This window comes from Cydia pomonella, chromosome 24 (assembly GCF_033807575.1).
Source record: "Cydia pomonella isolate Wapato2018A chromosome 24, ilCydPomo1, whole genome shotgun sequence".
In the NCBI taxonomy this organism is placed as follows: domain Eukaryota; kingdom Metazoa; phylum Arthropoda; class Insecta; order Lepidoptera; family Tortricidae; genus Cydia; species Cydia pomonella.
In genome coordinates, this window is record NC_084726.1 from 13,086,780 (window position 1) to 13,109,677 (window position 22,898).

General features: G+C 35.2%; 1 protein-coding gene across 17 annotated transcripts in view; it reads right to left on the reverse strand.

Annotated features, from left to right (window-relative positions):
* LOC133531155 (hemicentin-2) overlaps window positions 1–22,898 on the reverse strand; it is a 782,365-nt gene that overhangs the window by 103,084 nt on the left and 656,383 nt on the right. For all 17 annotated transcript variants that reach the window (XR_009801479.1, XR_009801478.1, XR_009801476.1 and 14 more), the window contains exons 6-7: window positions 19,349–19,498; window positions 3,807–3,964 (exon numbers count right to left, since the gene is read on the reverse strand). Coding sequence is in view for 9 of the 17 variants with exons in the window: in XM_061869289.1 (XP_061725273.1) it covers window positions 3,807–3,964; window positions 19,349–19,498 (308 nt within the window). In the remaining 8 variants the exon portion in view is untranslated. The remainder of the gene's footprint in view (window positions 1–3,806; window positions 3,965–19,348; window positions 19,499–22,898) is intronic.

Below are 22,898 nucleotides of genomic sequence, written 5' to 3' on the forward strand. Positions count from 1 at the left end.
GAGGAATGTATCGTTGGAATTTTGGAGGATGTGGGTCGATAACGTTCGGGAAAACCGACGTTTTTAGAGTTCCATACCCAAAGGGTAAAACGGAACCCTTTTATTAGGGTTCCGTACCCAAAGGGTAAAAATGGGAACGTTGCGTAGTGGTACGGAACCCTTCGTGTGCGAGTCCGACTCGCACTTGGCCGGTTTTTTATTTATATTACAAAAGTTTGGGATTCGGACACATTCTGAAATTTTCACCGTAAGTACTTATTTTAAGAAGTAGAAGGTTTTACGTTGCTTATTAGTATGAAGTAAAAAAATAAGGCTTTTAAGTAAGTTTAGTTCATGATGTCCACAAGTAAGTCGCATATAAGGTTATGCCCCATGCGAGGTTATGTCCCCGACTTCGTTTACGTGAAATGATGATAATGATGATGATTAATCAGTGGAATCAGAATTGAACACGCGTAGTGACACTGTGAGTGTAGTGTGTTTAAACAGACCAACAAGTGTGGACGCGACCAGTGGTAACGTTGAAAGCGAACGCAGCCGACGTGCACGAATGAGGGTAGACCGAGCGCGGTCTACACAACGCCGACACCCACCCGCTATCTCCAGTTACCCGTGAACAAGATGCATGTAAGTGCGTCAAAATATCGGGAGCTCAAAAACAATACATAAGGTAATCGACCAGGAGGTCGATATGAAACTAACCGTGAATCAATCAAAAGTGCGAGTAGTATATTAATATTGGTTTAACGTAAGTGTCAGGCACCTTCGCTTTGATTACCGCGAGGAAATCGCTTCTATATTTAGGTGCCCGAGATAACACCGTTGTAACTATGCCCTAATTGAGTGAAACCCTCAACTAGCAGCGCCATCTATCACGCCTTTCAAGTACTAATGTCGCCTGGTTGCTAGCGCTCACTCTTTACTCTTAAACTTTTGATCCTAATTAATACAAAGTATTAATAATCCGTGGTTTCTCTGATAGTCCAGTATATTAATATTGGTCGCACGTAACCGTCAGGCATCTTCGCTTTGATTATCGCGAGGAAGTCGCGAGAAAATTCGTTATTCTACGTGCTGCAGGCTTTCGGTGGAGAGGTGTATTTGTAATACCGGCAGCCATACCACAATTGTGTGAGACAATAACCTCAACATATACTTTGAATCTTAAGGTATTTAAATAAAAGTAAACAAACAATTTGTATATTTTTGGGTAGTTAAAAGATTTACTGGTTATCTAACCAACCAAATACAAAACCGATTGGATCTGTCACTGAACGATCTGACTTTAACCTACATTATTTGATGATGTAATGTTTTCATCTACCCTCAACTGACTTAAGAAGCCATTTGAGGGTAGATTTTGTTTACTTTTATTTAAATACCTAAAGATACAGAGATAACCTCGATATTAAAACAACTCACGTACAACTCATAATAAAATTATTTCTATTCTACAAATCTTTTACATCTTAGATGCTTGACAACTAATTCTCTTCTACCTGCTATCAAACTGTTTTCTTTTACCATCATACATAACAGAGAAAAAAAAACCAACGGAGTTTTAGTATATTACATTGCATTTAGTTGTAATAACGACTTCAATTTTTCATATAATTTGTATGCAATATAAATCGTTATGAAAATGTGTAATAAAAACAAAATGGTGACAGAAAAAGTTTAAAATGTAATGATGTATGTGGTTTTATAGCGATCAGCTGCAAATTCATACGCGAAAAAACGTGGTTTTAGCCCCGTCTGAAGTAGAATAATAATATTTGAAGGGTCTATGGTTAAATATGGCACTATATTCGCTGTGATTGAAGTACCGATTGATTAGAATGCTACTTAGACTAACCTATTAGCAGTAAGTACTCGTAAAAGTTATCTTTGCTTCTTGTTGATGAAATTTTAATTGCATAAGAAAAATGGTTTTGTTTTCGTCAACTCTCACTTGGTTTAACGTCTTTCATCAAAACCTCCAATTGGTTTAACATTTAAAGCACTAAAATGTGGTTTACATTTTACAATTTTCGCATTTAAATCAACACGCTATGCCACGCTACACTACGTCACGCTAAACAATGTCCATAATGTTTATTTAGGGTCGCCGATATCAAAAATGATGAGGAGGACTATAATACTTCAATTAAGAGAAAATATAGAAAAAATAATGTTTAAAGACCTCAACAAATAATTTGGTAAATTTTCGTTTATTTTTGGGAAACTAGCAGACTCACACACAGTGAAAAAGTTGCATAAAATTAAAGTTTAACATGTATGCATTTTGGTTAAAGCTAATATCATTGAAACCTAATTATTTCTAACTCGAATCACTATTGACGCTAAAATGATCACCAAACAGTTTCGCAGACTCAAATCATTTGTGTGACAGCCGCCTAAAACAGTTTCCTTCTTAATGAAGACGAATTCGCAACCGTCTTTAAGTTAAATTAAGTGAAGGCTCACATTAGGGCAGATAACCCTGGAAGCCGATTCGAACAAATATTATGTCCATTTATATAATTTTGATATGTCCTTTGCATATCGCTCATATTTATACACCTTTCGTTTACAGTGCGAATGTCACGAATCAAGTCACTTGATTCAAGTGGGTGCAAAATTATGTAACTCACAACCTGTGCTAAAACTGGTACAAAGCGGATATCGATACTTTTTATGAAATAAGATGCTCGGCAGCGTTCCATCGAGTTTTAGTGTCCAAGCTGATCAGTAGACCAACCAAGATTCGTGTCTACAAGACTGTAATTAGGCCAATTTTGATGTATGGGTGTGAAGCTTGGACTCTGACTCAGAAAGAAGAGAGCAAGCTCTTAGTGGCGGAGAGGAAAATCTGGCGGAAGATTCTGGGACCTATCAGAGCTGAAGATGGAACTTGGAGGCGTAGGAAGAAAGCCACACGACTCCGCTGGCTCGGTCACCTAGAGAGGATGGCAGAGGATCGTGCCGTGAGAAGAGTATGTGGGGCACCCGGGTGGAAAACATCCGTCTGGGCGTCCCAGATACCGCTGGAGTGACGAAGTCCTAAAAGACCTGTTCGCCCTCGGAAAACCCAACTGGCGTGAAGTGGCGCAGGATAGGGCAGAGTGGCGCTCTCTTGTGTCAGAGGCCAAGATCCTGTTTGGGTCACTGAGCCAGTGAAGTAGTAAGTTTATGAAATAAAAAATGTAATGTTAAAAATGTGTGGAATAACTTAATAAGAATTAAGTTTCCATATTCTACGCCACTCAGAGGTAGGGTATGACTACCTGTTTTAAATTTTTTTAATTAGAATAAGATCATTGTACCTAACTTATGACCAACGATAAGTATTTTGATTTTGAATTAGGTTAGCCCCCAGTACTAAATCAAGGTTTTTGAAGTTCGAATTGTGCTTTCAGTTGCTAAGCGAGATTAAAGTTATTATTCATCGCATCATTTAACTTCGAACGGAGTTTGGTGGGATTGTTTTTTTGCTCACGTTTTCTTTCATGGTGTGTGGAGTTTGGAAATAGAATATAAATATAATGACAACGGAGAATCCAATACTCTTGATTCAGATTCTTATCAATTTAACGCATTAAACTCTGCCATTTTCTAAAAATATTTAGTGATTTAAACGGTTTTAACATGGTCCTATTTCATTATTTTTACCTTGTCCGATGGCTCAGCTGGGCTGCAACTTACACCAGCTCACGTCAGATTGATATCCCAGCAATGAACAGATATATCTTGTCACATTTGACAACGCACATCATGGTCAGATTGTGTGCTGCTTTTCACCGTCGTATAAAACTTGCTTATCTTACCTTGACTTCCTGCTGCCTTGAATCCAGCAGCGTGGTCCCATTGTACCACTGCACCACGGCCGGTGGGTTAGCCCCCTTGACCACACATGTCATGGTCAGGGTGGTACCCTGCGTCACGTGGTCTCCGACACCGATGATCTCCACTTTTGATGGGGGGACTGGAAAGAAAATTGAGGGTTAGATGACGAGAAAAGGTATCTTGGCTTAGTAGAGTCGCTATGAGTGGCCAAGGTGATCACAAATATCTGATCAAAGCCAATCTGATCAAGGAAAATGCATTAAAGTGCGAGTGCTTAGATATATTCGAGTACCTTGGTGGCTATTTATTTAATAAAATAAAGGTGGTATGATTATGAGTGTTTCTCAAAAGGCTACAATTTGAGGTCCTTCCGAAAAGAACACTGTTGCTCTTAAATTTCGTTATTTTCCATTTGAAGTATAAAATTTTAGTAAATGGATATTTTAAACGAAAGCATTTTATTATAATGATTGTGAATATCAAATGCAGACTTAATTATTGTAACACGCAAAACCCACCCCAAATTAGCAGGCCAAGTCGAACGGACACCGACATCAGAATGATATTTGAATCGTGTCATTTAGTTATCATACAATTTACTCGTACTTGTCCGTACATGTATTAGCGCGGGCAAGACTCACGCCTTTGGGTATCTATCTACAATTCTCCATCTACATCAACTTTCTTTTGAATGCTTACATTCACGCTTCAGATTTCAGATAGACCCAAGCTTTATTGAACATGACTACCTATAATAATGTAGCAAATCTGTCGACGGCCACTTCGTATCTAATACGAAATAAAAAGTTCACCTCGCTCTAGTGCGTTCCCCGAAGTACAATCCCATCCGAACTTACTCGGAGTTCCAGAAGGGTCATAATGTATTTAGCCCCGTTCAAATGGAATCGACGAGCGGTTGAACAGAACTGTTTAGTTAAGCTACTTGCTTATTTTTTGGTTGGAGTTAAAAGCTGTGCCGGAGGTACAAAAAGGCCATAAAATGGGATCATCTCTCAAGTGTCACCTATCAAACAAACAAATAATCATGAAAATTAATTCACGATTGGCAGAGTAATCGCAAAACAAACTTAGGGGTATGGCACACTGAGTCCAATTCGGACGTCGCTCCGAAGTTTGAGCGAGACATCGTCATGCGGATGCAGTGTGCCATACCCCTTACACAACGAATCGATAAGTTCCTCCTTATGTTTTTCAAAGCCGGTTGAAAATGCACATAAAATTAAACATCTACAGGTTTAAAACTTGGTAACACCAGACGGTAATTTTTTTAGCTATCAAGCGACCTTTTCCAACGTTTGAATAGCAGAAGACTAGGACTTACAACACGGAGGTACAAAACTACAAGCAGCTTGCTCGAGTTTCTTAAAGGCGGATTTTGTTTTGAGAATTTCTTCAGTCTGGCTTCTCAGACTTTTTAAGTGCGGCCTTATTATAAAAGTTTTTTTACCTTTGAATTATGCAGTAATTCAGTTGAGGGACTTGTTATGTTTTAAAGCCTTAAAAGCATATTCTAGAATGCTCAATTTCCTTTAGATGTTAAGTTAAATTGTTTGCCATGATCTAATAATAATAGTTAATAAATCTAGACATGTTTTTTTTACATCAATATTTAAAAAAAATGATAGGCAACGATGCAAATATTTTTATACAACAGGTGGTTTATTATTTCAGTTAGAAATCTTAAAGGATTTGTTACATATTTTCAATGAAGGCTTCAAGTAGATATTGATTTGATACAAGTATGTAGATTGAACACGTGACTCTTATCCAGTACTGAAACATATCCAAACGCAGCACCACACATCTCGCAGCCCAAAGACATAAAATAGTTACTGATCTAGCATTTTTTCTGTCCCCCGGGATTCCGGGCAATAGACGGGATATTCCGTCCGGGTATAGGACAATAATCTAGCCGGGAAATACAATAAGTGCGTGTGGAAGTGTTTTCGCGTAAGCTTTTATAGGTCGATTTATAAGAATACGAGACGTGTTGAGATTTAAAATTGCAGCATAATTATACATGCAGTAAATTAGTTACTGAAGTTATCTATAGATGTCACTTTTTAAATCGCAAAACTAGCTAACGGAGTGTTTTCATGAAACAATGCGGCCACATCGTTTCCAAGATCAAGTCAGTAACACACTATAACACATCTTACAGAAATGTAACTATTAGTCCCATTCAATCTTTATCGCGGTTATTTAAATTCACAATTGAAGAACAAACGACAATATGTCAAATAAACTTAATAATTAAATTAATTAAAGAAAAACAAGACAGTTAAGTATACTTCATATAAAAAAGATAAGAAGACCTTAAGACTAAAAAAGCAAAATAAAAGTCAATTTCTTTGTCTAAATCAAGAAAACTAATTTAAGTAAAGCGTCATGATCAAATTTCTCAATTTTCTCACATTCATTTAAAGAGTATCCTTAAGACAAAATAAAACTAAAGATATTATCTTTAAAAGAAGACCGTTTTCTTTGTGTAGTTTGTCATAAAGTTCTACTCAATGGTAGAATATTACTTTTTCGGAGACTTGGCTCGTTTTTTCAATATGTGGGACCAATAGCCACTTAAACAGGGTGTCTGCTGAATTTTAAAACGTAGTAACGTATTTTGATAAGGTCTGAAGGGCGAATATATTTTTTGAGTTTGAATTTTTGAAATGTGAATTTCAAATATGTGTGTATTTACTTGGTAATATCGGTGTGCATACCAATTACGTCTATTAACATCAAAATTTGTCTTTCATTAAAATACGGTTGAGAATCATCATGCTAGAATTTTTTGAGGATGACATGGAATATCATGGAAAACAAAAGTCTGCCTAATATTATCAGAAGTATTATAACATTTAGCATAAAAGAACCGACTTCACTGACTAGGCTTACATGGCATTATTTTATGGCTTTAATCACCACTTCCACTTTTTTATTATTATTAAAAACTGATCGGCGATTGGCTCTAGTGACACCTGATGGAAAGTGAAGACAGGGCCTAAGATGGATACTTTCCCAAGTATTGTTTTCAAAAAGTTATTAAAAAAGATCCCGATCAGTCTAACAGTCTTCCAGACATTGTTGAACATAATTGCGTAAAATTCTGAAACAAAATTAAAAGGCAAGTAATTTCTATACCGATGAATTGAAAATGTCCTCGTTTTGAAGCAGTTTAAAAAGAGGAGCTTTTCTAAATGACACTGGTGACAATGCCCTTTACATAGTTTTGAAAGAAGCCAATCGCGTGGGCGTTGACAGCTCCAATAAATATGTATGGGCTCGAAATAGAAAGCCTTTTGCCGTCGCCAAATAAACGACGTAAAGGATTGTCTTCATACTAGCTTTATGACGGTGACATTGAAAGTCAATATACCTACATATACGCTATTTTAGCTTTGACTTTGTAGCTTAAGATAGATTATAGATAGATGCTAGACCCTAAGCGATAACGTTGTAAGTAGTTTAGTTTATTTATCATATGAGAAAACTTATTGTTTTTAGTATCAGAAAACAGGCAAAAAAGAGGAATTGTTATATACTTCTGTATCAATTATCATATGACATTCCATGGGGTCTAATTCCCTAAATGTCTGTTTCCACGAATGTCTATTTCCCTGATTGTCTATTACCACGTATGTCTATTTTCGAACTTCGTGGTTATAGCCCTGTCCACCTGGCCTGTGGCTGCCCAACAGTTGTCTCCATTTAACCCACCACTCTTGGACTTTTCTGGCCCAACGGTTATCGGTTTTTCAAGCTATATAGCCTACCCATAGGTAAGACGTATTGACGTATGACGACTAGACATTCGGGGAATTAGGCTTGTAGACACTAGTCGTTTCAGTAAATGGACGTATGACTACTAGACATTCGGGGAATTGACGCAACTCGACTAGACATTCGGGGAATTAGACCCCATGGACCGAACCGAAAAAAACTTCCGTTAGACACATAAATATTAAGTGTATTAAATTGGGCCACTCACAGTATACTTTAGGGGAAGATTTCTCCTTTAATTGATTGCTTGTCATTTAAGCTTTTTGTTATGGATCGAAACATGCTTAGCAATCTTCGACTAAAATACATAAATCTTCTTCTTATGGTGCCATATCCTATCGGATGTCGGCGATCATCATGCGAAAGTTTTCTCTAATCTTTGCCGTTTTAGAAAGAGTGGCGGCGTTCTTGGTATCGGTCCAATCCATAATATTTTTACTACATGTTGTTCTAGGCCTTCCTTTACTACTTTTACCTGCTATATTTTTTCTCAATATGTCATATTTACTATTTCTGTAGATATGGCCAAAGTAAGCTGTTTTTCTTCTTTTTATTGTTAGCACTACTTCCATTTTCTTTTTCATTTTGTTTAATATATTTTTATTGGATACTTTATCTACCCAAGATGTTTTTATCTTTCTTCTATAAACCACATTTCAAAAGCATTAAATTTTTTGATTAACGACTTATTTAGAGTCCATGCTTCCGACCCATACATATGGATCGACAGTACGTAACATTTGACTAACCTCCATCTCAATTTTATTCCTATGTCTTTATTTGTGTATAGTTTATTCATTTTCATAAAGGCACTTCTGGCCACCTCTATTCTTGTACGTATCTCCATTTCTGGGTCCCATCTCTCGTTATCCTAGCAGTGTCCGAGGTATTTGTACTTATTTACTCTCTCCACTGTGTTCCCGTTTATACTTAGATGTTCACTATCTACATGTTTTTTGTTTATTATCATATACTTGGTTTTACAGATATTTATTTTGAGGCCATACATTACAAATTTCGAATTTAATTGATTTAGTAGGAAATTCAGCTCAATCATGTTATTTGCTAGTATTGCTGTATCATCTGCATATCTTAAATTATTTATTATCATACCGTTACTTTTAATTCTTATGGCTGTGTTATCTAATGCTTCCTGAAATATAAATTCCAAAATACTTAAATGACTCGTATTCATATATTTAAAAGTTTTTAATAATATTATGGTCACGACTCTTTGTTTTTATTACAGCGTGTAAACGTAAAAATAGTATCCTCTATGCATCCCCTAATACACAATCAAGATATCCCAATCAACTAATAACGACGCAATCTCCACCTAAAATTACCAATAGGTATTAGTGAATCATCAAAACCCCGTCACCGTATAAATCATAACAGGAAAATAATTTCAATTAGTAGGGTCACTAAAGCGGTAGCCAGCCGACCCGGCCAGCCAATCAGCGCGTTGTAATTGCCCCGCCCACGCCATTATTTACGGGTAATGTTTACAAATTGAGAGCGGATAGATTTTTCCGGGAAGGAGTCAGCAGTTTTGGAGCATGGCTTGATAGCTTTGCTGTTTTAGTTCCTTTAAGACCATATATCTTTTTTTTCTATTCAATCGAATTTGAAATTATATAAATTCGTAGTTAAAATAATACGTATGAAGGTAGAAGTTTGTCATGGAACCTGGAGACTGCATTAAAATCACGAAAAAGAAGATCTGGTGTCCGAGTTTATCATCATTGGAGACAAGACAAACGCCAGTGGCTCGAGCAGACAGTCCGGATGGGTGAAGATCGTGCAGTCTGGAGGGCATACTCTGGCATATGAAAGTAATGACCGAAGACCTTCTGGACTTTCTAGATACCGCTGGAGAGTCAAAGTGTAAAAATACATTAGCGAACTCTGTGCAGTCGATTGGTTTTTGGTGTCGGTGGCCAAAATTCACTTCAGGTCGTCGCGTCACAGCAGTAAGTAAGTAAAAATTTAAGCGAATTATATATGTATATGGTAAGGCGTTCGACCTGCAAATCAGAGGGCCTGGAACTTTGCCTAGTAACCAGGTGTTTCTAGAAACTTTGCATTTATAATATTTATATAATTATAATATTTAAAAACCTTTAAAGTCAACCACACAAAAAACATTTTGAAGGTTGATGGTTGAAAAAACAAATAGACTACATATTCAAAAAATACACTTAAAGAAAAATCAAAGGGGAGGAGCTTCATATTTCTTCTTGATCTTTTTATGATTAATTCTTCTTCTTCTTCTTCATTTATATATTTTAGTTCTTTATTTAAACTTTATTGCTCGATATAAAATTGTACAAATGGCGAATTTTATGCCATAAGACGTTCTCTACCAGTCATCTAGTCAACAATTAATTCAAACAGAAATTTGTGGTTAAGTAGTGCAGGGATTGTAGACGTTAAGATGAAATGTGAAACACAAATCAAAAATAGTAAAATATACAACAATTATTGATTCTAATGAACTCTCAAAATCTTTAGATCCCATTTTCACCAGATATGTGCGAGGATGCAGAGCGAGGAATATGCTTTTTAAGAACCAATACAATCACTTAATTTACTTCCTCAGCATTGTTGGCAATTTTCTACTGGTCTTTTCTTTCGCTTACACTTATACTTTGTCCCATATCCTCATGTCAAACGTGATGATTGCGTTGGTTCCTATAACCGTCGATATATTCCTCTGTTTATTTCTTATTCCTCCCTATTCGTACGATGAAGGGTTAGGGTCCGATATTGGACCGCGGAAGGGTTATGATGTGATTTTGTTAAGCCTTAATTTGAAAAGTTTTTGTAGTCCGCCGTATATTTTAGGGTGAAATAGAAAATACACTTTGACATTAGTATGACAAGCCTTTGTGGTAAAATGTGGTTTTTTTTTGATTATTTTTTTAAAGTTTTGTGCCTTAAAAGGAAAAAAGGATCACTCAAAAGGATCACTCATGTGTTTGTTCGTTTGTTTATCACAGAAAATTTGCTCCGAAACTGGATGGATTGATTTGAAAACTAGGCATTATGTAAATTGCTGACCCAAAGAGGTGTTATGAAAATAAATGAATTTGGAACATGTGGTAGGTACACTTTAGGGGGTAAAATAGAACACCTTCTCTTGATCAAAAAGCAAAAAATCTAATATTCTTAAATATTTATTATTAACTAATTACCAAAATATAATATGTACAGTAGCCATCAGATATATCGGAGCGGCCGAGGTTCTCAAAAATATCTGAACACGTACTCTAGTGCCTTGACAATAGAGGTGTGTTCAGATATTTGTGAGCACCTTGGCCGCACCGATATATGTGATGGCGACTGTAAGTATTAGGTAATTGTTACAAGCTTTTATTTAACTTGCAATGTTTGTATGTATGTTCGAGTCAGATCTTGAAAGCTAAATTAAACCAACCTCCCATTTAAGTTGGGTGATAATGCAATATTATGTAACCATCAAGCTGACATAAACTAAGGAGGTGGCCATAGTAACTCTGTGATAAAACAACGCAACCTAATTGTGTTTGGTTTTTTTGTCTGGATGGGTATTACTTGCTTGAAAGAAAAGTATATTACAGTCAGCGATAAAAGCTTGTAATTTAAATGGGTGTTTCTCTCTAATAGTTTACGCTATAGCTGTGTGTGTAATATCTTGAGAAATCTGCAGGATAACGTGAGGATGTTACCGAGATTGGTTCAATCTTGCTCCAATCCTCACCCAAGAGCACATTCATTACGGAAGTACGGTGCTTTGAGGTTATTCCATGAAGATTGTTTTGATTTAAAATAATATATATATATCCCAAATAAGAAATATTGATAGTAGCCGATTCGTTCTCTAGCAGTAGATGTTTGTAAGTTGTGATTCCTGACCCAATTGTATCCTCATCTTCCTGGCGTTATCCCATATTTTTGCCAGGGCTCATAGGAGCCTGGAGTCCACTGGGCACCTATTCCCAAGAATTGGCATACGTAAGTAGTAAGTAAATAATTTATACTGCATAAAATGTGGTACATGAAAAACAGGGAACACACATTTTACCAGGAACTGTCAAAATAAAACAAAAATAATATAATATAACAATAAAGAAGAAAAAATGTATATAATAACATGTATACGCATAGTTTTTACGAAAGCTACTGCCATCTGACATTCCAACCCCGAGGGGAAACTAGGTAGGTACGCGCAAATAAATGCACTTACCAGGATTCAAACCCAGGGCCTCCTGCTTCGTAGGCAGTCACTACCGACTAGGTTAGGAGCAGGGATCGGAACCGGGTTTTTTGCAAAAACTTTGAAATAACTATATATTTCGGCTTATTTTATACTCCAAATGTAGGAATCAGTTGTTTTCACATAACGACTTCGTTTTATTAGATTGCCCAATTAGCAATAAAATAATAAACCCCTTACCGCATACGAAACCATATATGGCGGATATGAGCTATTAAAGTTCAAATTTCAACAAATATTTTTATTACATGCAGTATGGGATTAACAAAGAACCTACAAAACACACAATAAATACCGGTTTCCGATCCTTGGTTAGGAATAACGGGATCACTGCATTTATAAAATGTGACTTTCAAGTCCAATCACTACTTTCACAAAAACCTACTGGAATAACCCGCATGCACCTTACTATTACTGTTCTAACTTGCCCTGAATTGGTAAACGCCTGTTTAATACAGAACCAATAACACATAACCTTCGAACAATAACAGTTATTGGCAAAATTGAACGTTGATTTAAGCAATAAATTCACAAGCCATAATAGCAAGATGGCGTCACTAAAATTGTAAACAATATTGTAAAGTTACGGGGTCTTAGCCCTCAACGCTTGTAAACTGACACCCGATAGTAATAAACTAACCTATTAATGTAGATTGTTTGCCTTTAGGGAAGTTTATAACTTTAGTTTGTGATGTAGATAGATAGATGTGAGATAAAATAATAAAGAAGAATGTTACTTAAAATCAAATATGTGGTTTTGGGTAAATTTATGACATAAATAACAAAAAAAAAGGTGAACGTATCAAACATTCAGGAAATAGGCCACAGGGACACTTTTACATGTCAAATTTTTACTAGCAATAGAAATAACCAAAAATTAAAAAATACAATTACAAATATGGAATCAATGAAATTCCAAATACTTTATTTGAGATGTATGCAGTCTCTAAATATCGATTAAAAAATACAAACGAAAAAATACTAAAATTCTTTAAAGATATAAAAGTCTCTATGTGTCAGATATAAAATATAATAAAAAAAAGATCATATTACGATTTCCGTAACTTAGGTAGTGATCCTGCCTACAAAGATGGAGATCCCGGGTTCGAAACCCGGGAAGGGTATTATTCGTGTGTTTATCAAAAATATTTTGTTTCTGAGTTATGGATATATACCTATAATAACTAGCTTTGTTTAATTTGGGGCTTGGTCAATCTGTGATCGAATTTGTTCCCAAAAGATATTTATTAATTAATAATTAAACATCCCTCTGGTTTTGGGCAAAGTTAAACAAATAAAGAGTAAATTTATAACTAGAAAAAACATTTAAGTTAACATACAAGTACTTAAGTTTGTAATTTATTTAATTTATTTTCCGACTTGAAATTTTCGCAATGGGTTAAATTTCGTATTACATACAGAGCAATGGATTTTTTACTTCAGCAAGCAACCATAAGTGCACTAATATATGGTTAATCGTTTAAAGTAAAATTGTTATTTTTCACTCTTGCTCAGTTTAGTTTAGAGTTTCACTGTTAATATTTAATTTATGGATTCCCGCCAGAACAGTGCGACCCTCTACAACACCCTTAACTACAGATTAGTTCAGGAACTAACATTGAAATCTAAAATCGGACAAGTTCCGACAGTAACTATCACTTTATTGGGTGCTGTAGTATATTGCTGGGGAGCTGGGCAGGGATGGACTGTAAATGAAATAATAATAAATAAATATTATGGGCCAATCTTACATAAGCTAGCCCCATAGTGAACTTGTGTTGTGGGTAGTAGACGAGAATATGTATATTAGATAGATAAATACTGATATGCTTAGAAAGAAAACATTCATAACTCAAGAACCTACCTATATTAATAATAAAACCTATAATTAAATAATATGTACATAATGACTGATTTATAATAACTGAATAATAAGTTGTTACCTGTAAGTTATTATTACCAATAAAGAATATATATATATCTGTGATGAACACACAAGAAAATGCCTTAATCAGGATTTGAACCCGGGACCTCCTGCTTTGTAACCAGGGTCACTACCGACTAGGCTAAAAAGAACCTTAAAATCTATCAGTTAGATTGTTCAAATACCGTTTATCGGAAGATATGTTTAACTTAGCGGTATAAATCTGATTAGTCAGATAAAATAAAGTAAATTTAACTATGATGAGTTATAAGGTATGAAATTTCAATTTATGTAAAAGTTTCTGATAATAATAAAAAATATTCAACAATAATAATTAAAATATACATTAAAACTCACTTTGTCACACTCAAATAACGGAATCAAATGAACCGCATGCTTTTCGGTAATATGAAAATACATTTTCACTTCGGTATAGAGAAATACATGATAACTTGCGTTCTGACCAATTTAAGATATCTTATAAAGTATTAATATATACCTTAGCAAAGAACGAGACAAATATAGCCGAATAAACCATTTGAAAATAGCTCCATTAAAAATTTATTTTTGTACACTAACACGACAGTTTGAATTTCAGCGTATGCCTTTGAGTCTAACAAGTGCACCAATATATAAAACCCAACAACGTCTTAAGAAAAGTCTCCTTGAAACTGTCAACGCCGGCCCTGCTTGCAAAGCATTACACCATCATTTAGGCGCCCGGGCCAATTTTCAGCCACCCGATAAATTGCCAGAATGTATAGCTAATAAGTGGCGAGATAGTGGGCCAGGGTGGGCGACATATCGATAATAGGACGAGTTATAAAAATTGTGGTTTCGATGTTACTTTACAAACCATTTGATGAAAGCGATAATTTACGCGTGCATAAAATGTGCTCGACCTTTTTAAGTGTCTCTTGCTTGATTGTCAACTATTAAGTATAAAATTGAAACACAAAGATAAAGAAACGAATTATGTTCTAGAAACTATTCAGTAAATCGAAAGTGTCTCATTAAATATTGATAAACTAGTAAGTAATAATGAATGTAGTGTTGTATACCATAAATTATCTCTGTGGCCGATGCACAAAAATTATGTGGTCAGCATAAGTGACTGATAAATTCCAAATTGCTTACGGTATATTTATACAAATTTACTGTTTTTAGGTTTCAACTTGAGTCTCCGGTGCCGTTAAACGATGTAATCATCTTTCGGTAGATGTCGCTTTAAGCTACCCATAAGGCGTGTATACATAAGTGAAGGAATGGAAAGATTTACGAGGTTCTGGTAGGCTTCCGTAGCTCAATTGGTTAAGAGCAACGCACGGATTGCGGAGGTTGCGGGTTCAAGTCCTGCAGGATGCATAACTTTTTCCATTTTTAACTTTAACATAAAATTTGGAGTATCGCTCGCAGACGTATCTTCTAGTTGACAAAAAAAAACTTTAATGTACGAAATAGTATTGAAATTAAATTACTTAACCGTATATAGTTAGCCCTAATGCCAAAGAGACTAAGCAGTAGAACCGTAAAAATCCGACCCTAAATCCAAACAACAAAGCCATATCTTGTTTCCTACGTAAATCCACGAGTCATATAAAATCAGTTTTATTCAAGCAAGCTCCATCGATAACCATTGTCCCAGCACTAAACCTAATGGAGGTCGAGAGTTTTACCACCTTGCAATATCGAGGGTCGATACATTGTAGGAAGAGGGATTTGAGAACGTACTTTGTAACATGTCGATTAAATTGAGAATTACTTTGCAAGTCTGCTTCAGTAATTGTAATTAAGTCTCAAATTTTGTGTTTAACTTACACATTTGGAGCTTAAGTTCCTTAAGTCTTTACTTTCTTGGAAATTCTATATTAAGTCCTAATCAGTCTGTATTTCTCTTTTGTGTATCTCAAACTTCAGATAGATAATTAATTGAAAAGGTTTACGTAGCACTTGACAAAACTGGAAATAGTCTTTTAAATTTGTACGTAATAAAATATTTGGGGAATCAAGCCTAGATTACCCTTTGGGATTAAAGATCAGATGGCAGTCGCTTTCGTAAAATCTAGTGCGCACGCCAATTCTGAGGATTAGTTTTCAAGCGGACTGAAATGCGGCGAAATGCCGGTACAACGAGAGGAAGAAGAATACAATGTTTGGCAATCATAATTAGAATAAGTAAACTGAACTGGACTGTGTATCTCGGTGAGGACTGTCGTGGAGGAAAATGCATGTTTTACGTGTAAGTTAGTTTAATAGAACCTTATGTACATTTTACTCTGTTTGTTCTCCTAATAAATAAAAATAAAAATAAAAAATAAAATAAAATTTAACATAGTTCAACGTAGCTCCAACCTAAGCAAAGTAACGAGGGTCTACTATGGCATAGTATACTAAACTGTGGGCGTCGATAGAGGTACATTTTTTTAATAGAACACTACATACTTGGATGTATAAAAAACCTATATATTTCAGGAACAAAATATTCGTAATAAACAAACTAATAGAATAGTTATGTGAATACCTACTGGGAAACGAATCTAAGACCTCCGCTTACTAGGAAGGGTAAACTACGGATAAACTTAGCCACCAATGTTCATAAAACTATTATAGATACCAGTTATATTATCCCACTGCTGGGCAAAGGCCTCATCCCTTGATTTTCACTTGTCCCTAGTAAAATTGTTAATATACACTATATGGAATTCATATTTTGACGATCGGTCTGGCCCTGTCTATGAATGAAGCCGATTCTCCGGGTTGAAATACTGGTAAGGGTATTTATTTATATTTGTCCCTGAGTCTTGTGGTTTTTTCCATGTATTTAAGTATATATTTATCTATATACGTATGTATATCGTCGCTCAGTAACCATAGTACAAGCTTTGCTTAGTTTAGGGATTTTTTTGAATCATAAGAAGATTACAAACTTAAACCTTGACAGAAAAAACTAAACCTACCCTCCATCAACTAGTAGGTATAATAAATATTAATAATTATAGGCTAGGTTGATTTGTGTAAGATTGTCCGTAAATATTTATTGATATATATATATTTACGGCCGCGAGAGCTAATTTTACCCGCCAAATGGAAGCCGTGGTGATATTTACCATTGTAAACACAGAAAAAATCAAAATACTTTCAAAAACACTCTTCCGGTAACAAAAGCTTCGTAACATGAAGAAAATTCATGAAAAACCTTCCTTGCAAGATAAAACAAAATTAATCGTGACAAAATAATTATCAAAGAAACAGAACAAAGAAATGGAGCACAAAAGAAAAAAAATATTATCAGCAATCATAAAGTAAATTCTACAAAGAGAAATGTTAGCACTGATGAGGCCGAGATTTGAAAAAATAGGGGCGAAGTGGCTCCAAAAGGAGTTCTTGGCAATAATCTGTTGGAATGATAATTTAGGTGGATGGAGCCCATTTGTTGCAGTGTTCGTGAAATAAAATGTAATTATTTGCACACCATTGGCTTTATTATCTGTTAGGTTGTACGTCTTAGATTAAACGGTTAAGGGAGAGAGAGATATCTTGAGGTAAATGAGATATATCGATATCAAGGTTAGTTGTCAATTACCTAATTTTGTTTTCATACATACTATTACATAGTTCAATTTTACTTAAGATAATGAACAAAATGGATTCATTTATTCAAACCAGTCTTGTCATTTTTCATAAAAATCCAAGGTCTGCTTGACTAATCTAAAGATTTGATTGTAAGAGAGACGCCATAGGTGTTTTTGGGAAAACTTTTTATGGGAAGCTATCAGACCTTTTTACCAGAGGGGATAATGTCTTGTTTTAAAAAGGAGTTGCTTTTGACGACCTGTCTGGCCAACAAGGTAATGACCCTTCCCATTAAGCCGATGGTCTCGGGTTCAAATCCTGTTAAGGGCATTTATTCGTGTGTGTGATAAGTACGGATATTTGTTCCTGAATCATGGGTTTTATGTATTTTTTATAGATATGTGAATATTATGTATATTGTTGTACGTAAGTACCCACAACATAAGCCTTTTTGAGCTTACTATGAGACTTAGTAAATTTGTGTAATATTGTCCTATAATATATAAAAAATAATAATTGAAAAGCGTGCCAATGCAAATCCATTTTTGGGTTATTTCTATTTTTTATTATTATTGTATTTACAATTGCCACATTATGAAATCTTTCTCCAAAGACAACACAACCACCACACCATTGACAACACGGGACAGATTGTCCTGTCGCAGACGCACAAGAAGGCCCGACCCCAAATGAAGTTGGGAAAAGGGCAGGATGATGATGATGATGAAATCTTTCTCCAAAACTTTTAACGAATATTATTGCCTTTACTGTACTGTCATTAGTAAAGTATACTTTGAATTTTTAAATACAGGTGAGGTGGTGATTAGGGTATGAAGTGTCTTAAATACTAAGTACTGACAGTTGATGCATTGCATAAATTGTTAAAGTTGGAACTTAAAAATTTGAAATATATTCTTCGCAGAGCTCCACAAAGAGAGATGTTTTAAATTAATTTCGGGGAGATAATCGCGGTCGGATGAAAAATGATGTATTATAATAGAAATATTTTATTCCAAGACGTTATGACGTAGATATGACACAACTCCTCCTTAACCTCGACTTTTTCCAGTTTAATTTAGCAACGGAATAAATTTTCATTAAGAGAGATACGGGGTTATTAATGGTCGCAATTATACGGATAAGGAAAAACTCGTTTAATTCAGCTAATACCTATTAGGAACTAGCGGGTGATTTAGGTACGAAGTCGGGAGTGAGATTAGTGATGTGTGAGCAAATTTGGGGCTGGATTCTGTTGCAACCAATCTAGTTCAATTTGATATGATCCTGATTAACGATAAATATAAACTTATTTATGAAAGAAAACTAAATTTAAACTGAGACTAAATAGAACTAAAATACATATAAAACTAGGGCCCATTTGGCATGGTGTCGAGGATGCTGGCATCATTTCCCCGCTGTATTGCGATAGTAACACGCTGCATGCGGAAGCTGCCAGCTCTTCGGTCACCATTGAAGTCGACCAGCCTTTTTTTAGTAGATAGGTAACTAGATAAACCTCTCATTGGTCATGATTATTTGACGGAATAGCAAATGCGCATACCACGTTTTATAACTTTTTAAGACAGTCGAAAACTTATATTAATTTTTGATCTTATTTTTGGCTATATAATACTGGATAAAGTTTGAGTGGAGTGTTGTGAAGCCCTTGTCTTTGGACCCAAAGGACTTACATATACCTATTGACTTAACGCAATTGAAACAAAAAAATGAATCTAAAATGACTCCCTCCTATCCCTCCACGTATGCTAATCATAAGCAGCTTCCCACGAATCTTTTTTACATGCACTAAATTTATCTCTGAAAAGGTATATGAGTTTTGAGCTTACTGTGGGACTTGGTCAATTTGTGTAATAATGCCCTATAATAATTATTTTTATTTATATTAATAAAACCTAATAAGAATTTGAAGGATCCTTTAGACTTAAAAATATTCTTATGTAACTTACCTCGAACATCAAGCTTGACTCGTTTCACGATCGGTTCGTCCAAAGCATCCGAAGACACAGAGCATTTCAGTTCACCACCAAGCTCCTCTCGAGAAATCGTCAGAGCTAAGCTTTGTTGGACTGTCGTGTTGTCAGGAGTTGAGCGTTGGGCTGTAACAAGGAAATATATTAATTAGAAAACGAATCGTAGCTATCACCGACATATGTAGGGTTCGACATATTTAGGTAAATACTGTCGATGCATATGAAAATTGTTCAAAGATATGTTATGAACAAAGACCCATATTATCTTACAGACTACATATAAATTCCAAAAACTTAAAACTAAATACCTACTATTCTGACGACAGAACAGAAAGGTGTGGCTCCGTCGATTCGTCTGATCTTGTGTCGGATAAAAAAGAAGAAATGGTATTCGATTCGCCCAATAGAATTCGATTTAAAACAGAATATAATGAACATCACATCACTGTACGAAATTTTGAATACTACACGTAAGACGTACAGTAACGCCATAAATAATTGACAGTAAAAATCAATCCCGACTGATAATAAAATATTTAGTCACATAACAGTGCTGTTTATTTACAATAAAGATATACATAATGGATATATACAGAGGATTACTATAACTAGCTTAAATCTAAAATAGGCCCTTGAGGCAGACCAAAGATGTCGGCGGCATTTCCTCGTTGTATCACAATGCTGATACGTTGTGCGAGGAAGCCGCCAGCTCTTCGGTCGCCAGTTACGTCAACCAGACGCTTTGCGATTTCTGAAAAAAATTCTGCGCGCTGGGACTCCATTGATCTAGAGTTTCGACGCCAAATGCTACAAAATGGTACTCACTACCGAGGCTCTTATTTTTGTTACGTTTCAAAATTTGGGCGCTTTCCACTGCTGTGCTGTACTAACTAACTATATAATGGAATCTAAGGTAACTAATTTAACCATCTTCCAAGGATCGTAGCGTCATGAAAATTGACAGCTGTATGTACTTCTGATGACAATACAATAATATGGTACTGTCGAACTGATCCGATGGTGGAGCCGGAAGTTATGAACTGGAACTTCGTGATGGAACATCGTATCATAGCTGTGTTTGGATTTGTTATCAATCATTTCAATCAATCAATCATTTATTTATTTGCAAAAATACAGTAACATAAGGTGTTAGGACTATTCAGGTACAATGTGTATTTTGCTTGCAAGCAAGCGTGCAAATATAATGTGTCAAATCTAAGCATTGAAAAATAACAAAATTGAAATTAAAACATTAGCATAAATAGTTAGAGATTTAGAAAAATTAGGAAAAAAAATTAGGAAAAAAGTCAGTCAGTCGCCATAGAATTATAAAAATAATCATTAAAAATCAAGTTAGAAAAGTCTTGTAATGAACTTTGACCACGATTAGGTTTCAAGTTCTGATGATGAAGCCGGAAGATAGGCACTGGCATTGCATGATGGAATATCGTATCATAGTCGTGTTTGCACTTATGTGAAAGGTCACGTAATGGACTTTGAACACGGAAGCGTGTTTTTCTAGTGTTTTTTAAACTATTAATTTATGTAAATAAATGTTTTATTTGGTAACAAAGTTTTTTTCATCACATACTCAGTTATTTCTTGTAGTATTTTTACTCAGTCAGTTAGTCAAAATATAATTAATAGAATCAGGCGTTACTTTGCGGAAATCCATGCTAATGCAAGAAATATTACTTTGCTAATCCGCGAGAAAATAACGTGCTAGTCAATCAGTGCTAACCCGTTATACTTACTTGCGTATTTTTACAAGCAATTAATTAATTATTATTATTACTAATTATTATTAATTTTCTTTAGTCAAAATATATCTTACACCGTTTCAATTTGCTGATTCTCTTGATTAGTATTTAGGGTGGATTAAACGAAAGAATTACGCGATTAATATTTTCAATCAATCTGAACTCATTTTATCAAAGAAATTGACAATAACATCGCTCGTGGCATTCGAAGAAAACCTTTAGGAAAGATGCTTAGACGCATTGCTACGATAGACATGATAAATTATCTACTTAAGTAGGATCCGAACAATATTTTTATTTTCCAAGGGACCTCTAAAAAGCATTATCACATTACCGAGTCCATTTCTAAAAGCGTTTCGCAGAACAAAGGCGTTTTACACATTCTCTTTAATTGAAAAGTACAAAGCAAATTCATCACTTAAACGTTTCAATTAACTTAAACATTTTTTACCTTCAATCTTTATTCTTTGGACCGTAATGTTCAGAATTAAACGCGTTTTCCTATTCTCAGTTTGAAAAGGTTGTATGTTAATGGATTTGATATAGTATATGTTACTTTTTAAAAGTGATTGGATACAGATTGATGGACTATTCGTACGATTGATCCGGTTTGTGTGTTCAACTGTAAAGTGAAGTGAAATAAGGTTATTTCGGTTAACCGGTGAAGCGAAAACGCTACACAAAAGTAACGCGGATGAAGTACCGAAAATTATGTAAACGAATTTATTGACCTGAGATTTTTTAAACTGTTCAATTACGTTGCAAGTTTTTAAACGGCCATCCCTTACACACAGTTTTCTCCAAATTGACTTTAGTAATGTAGGTAAATACTGTCTACTTTTTGGCCAAAGCTTGTATTTCTCCTACTACTTTGCACATAGCCAACAGTCGAAATAGGAATACAATTCCTTCAATGACGCAAGCTCTAAATAGGGTAATGCCCAAATGTCCAGATTGTTTAGTTGAAACTGGAGCATTCCGGTTTGATCCGGATTAGGGATACACGCATACACAGTTAAATACAGTTTATGTTAGAAAGCGATAATCCCTTTGAGGTCTAAATTCTTATTTGAATCGCTCGCAGTTGCTAGGTATCGTAAAAACTATAGTTTATATACCTATACTAAAATGATTGCCAAGCGCCATCTGACATTTCCGTGCCAATTTTTGGGTTAGGTTGCCAAGCGGACTTTAAGATCCCTTAGAGTACTTAGCCATTGCTAGCGCGGACTTCTGTATGGATCCTACGCCAGAATATGTGACGCAATAATAACTGTTGTGTCGCCAAAATGATTTTTAGTTTTTAAGACACAATTATAAAATCCTTTGAGCCTTCGTTGCCTGACAATAAATGAATTTTGATTTTTGTTAATTACAGTTAGCTATTAAATATAACTCTTAAATGATGTGCTAGGAAGAAAGTTAGATAAGCATGGAGTTGCACTTGTCCAAAGACTACGTTAACCGTTTACCACAAGGCAGTCTGTTTTCTTGTCTATTTGCCACCTACATACTATAAAAATTCGAGAACCCCAAAGTTATTTACTTGAACTAACCAAGCCGTGTTTTATTAAAACATTCACGAAAACCGCTTATCTAATAATAACGAAATAATTCACAAACCCTCAACAAACTCTTCATAAAATTACCCCAACTATAAATTACCTTCAATAATCCAATCCTTATACTATCGGGTAGTTTACCCCGATCAGGGGTAGTTTACCCCGATTAGGGGTAATTTTATCGGCGGTGCTAACACGATTCTG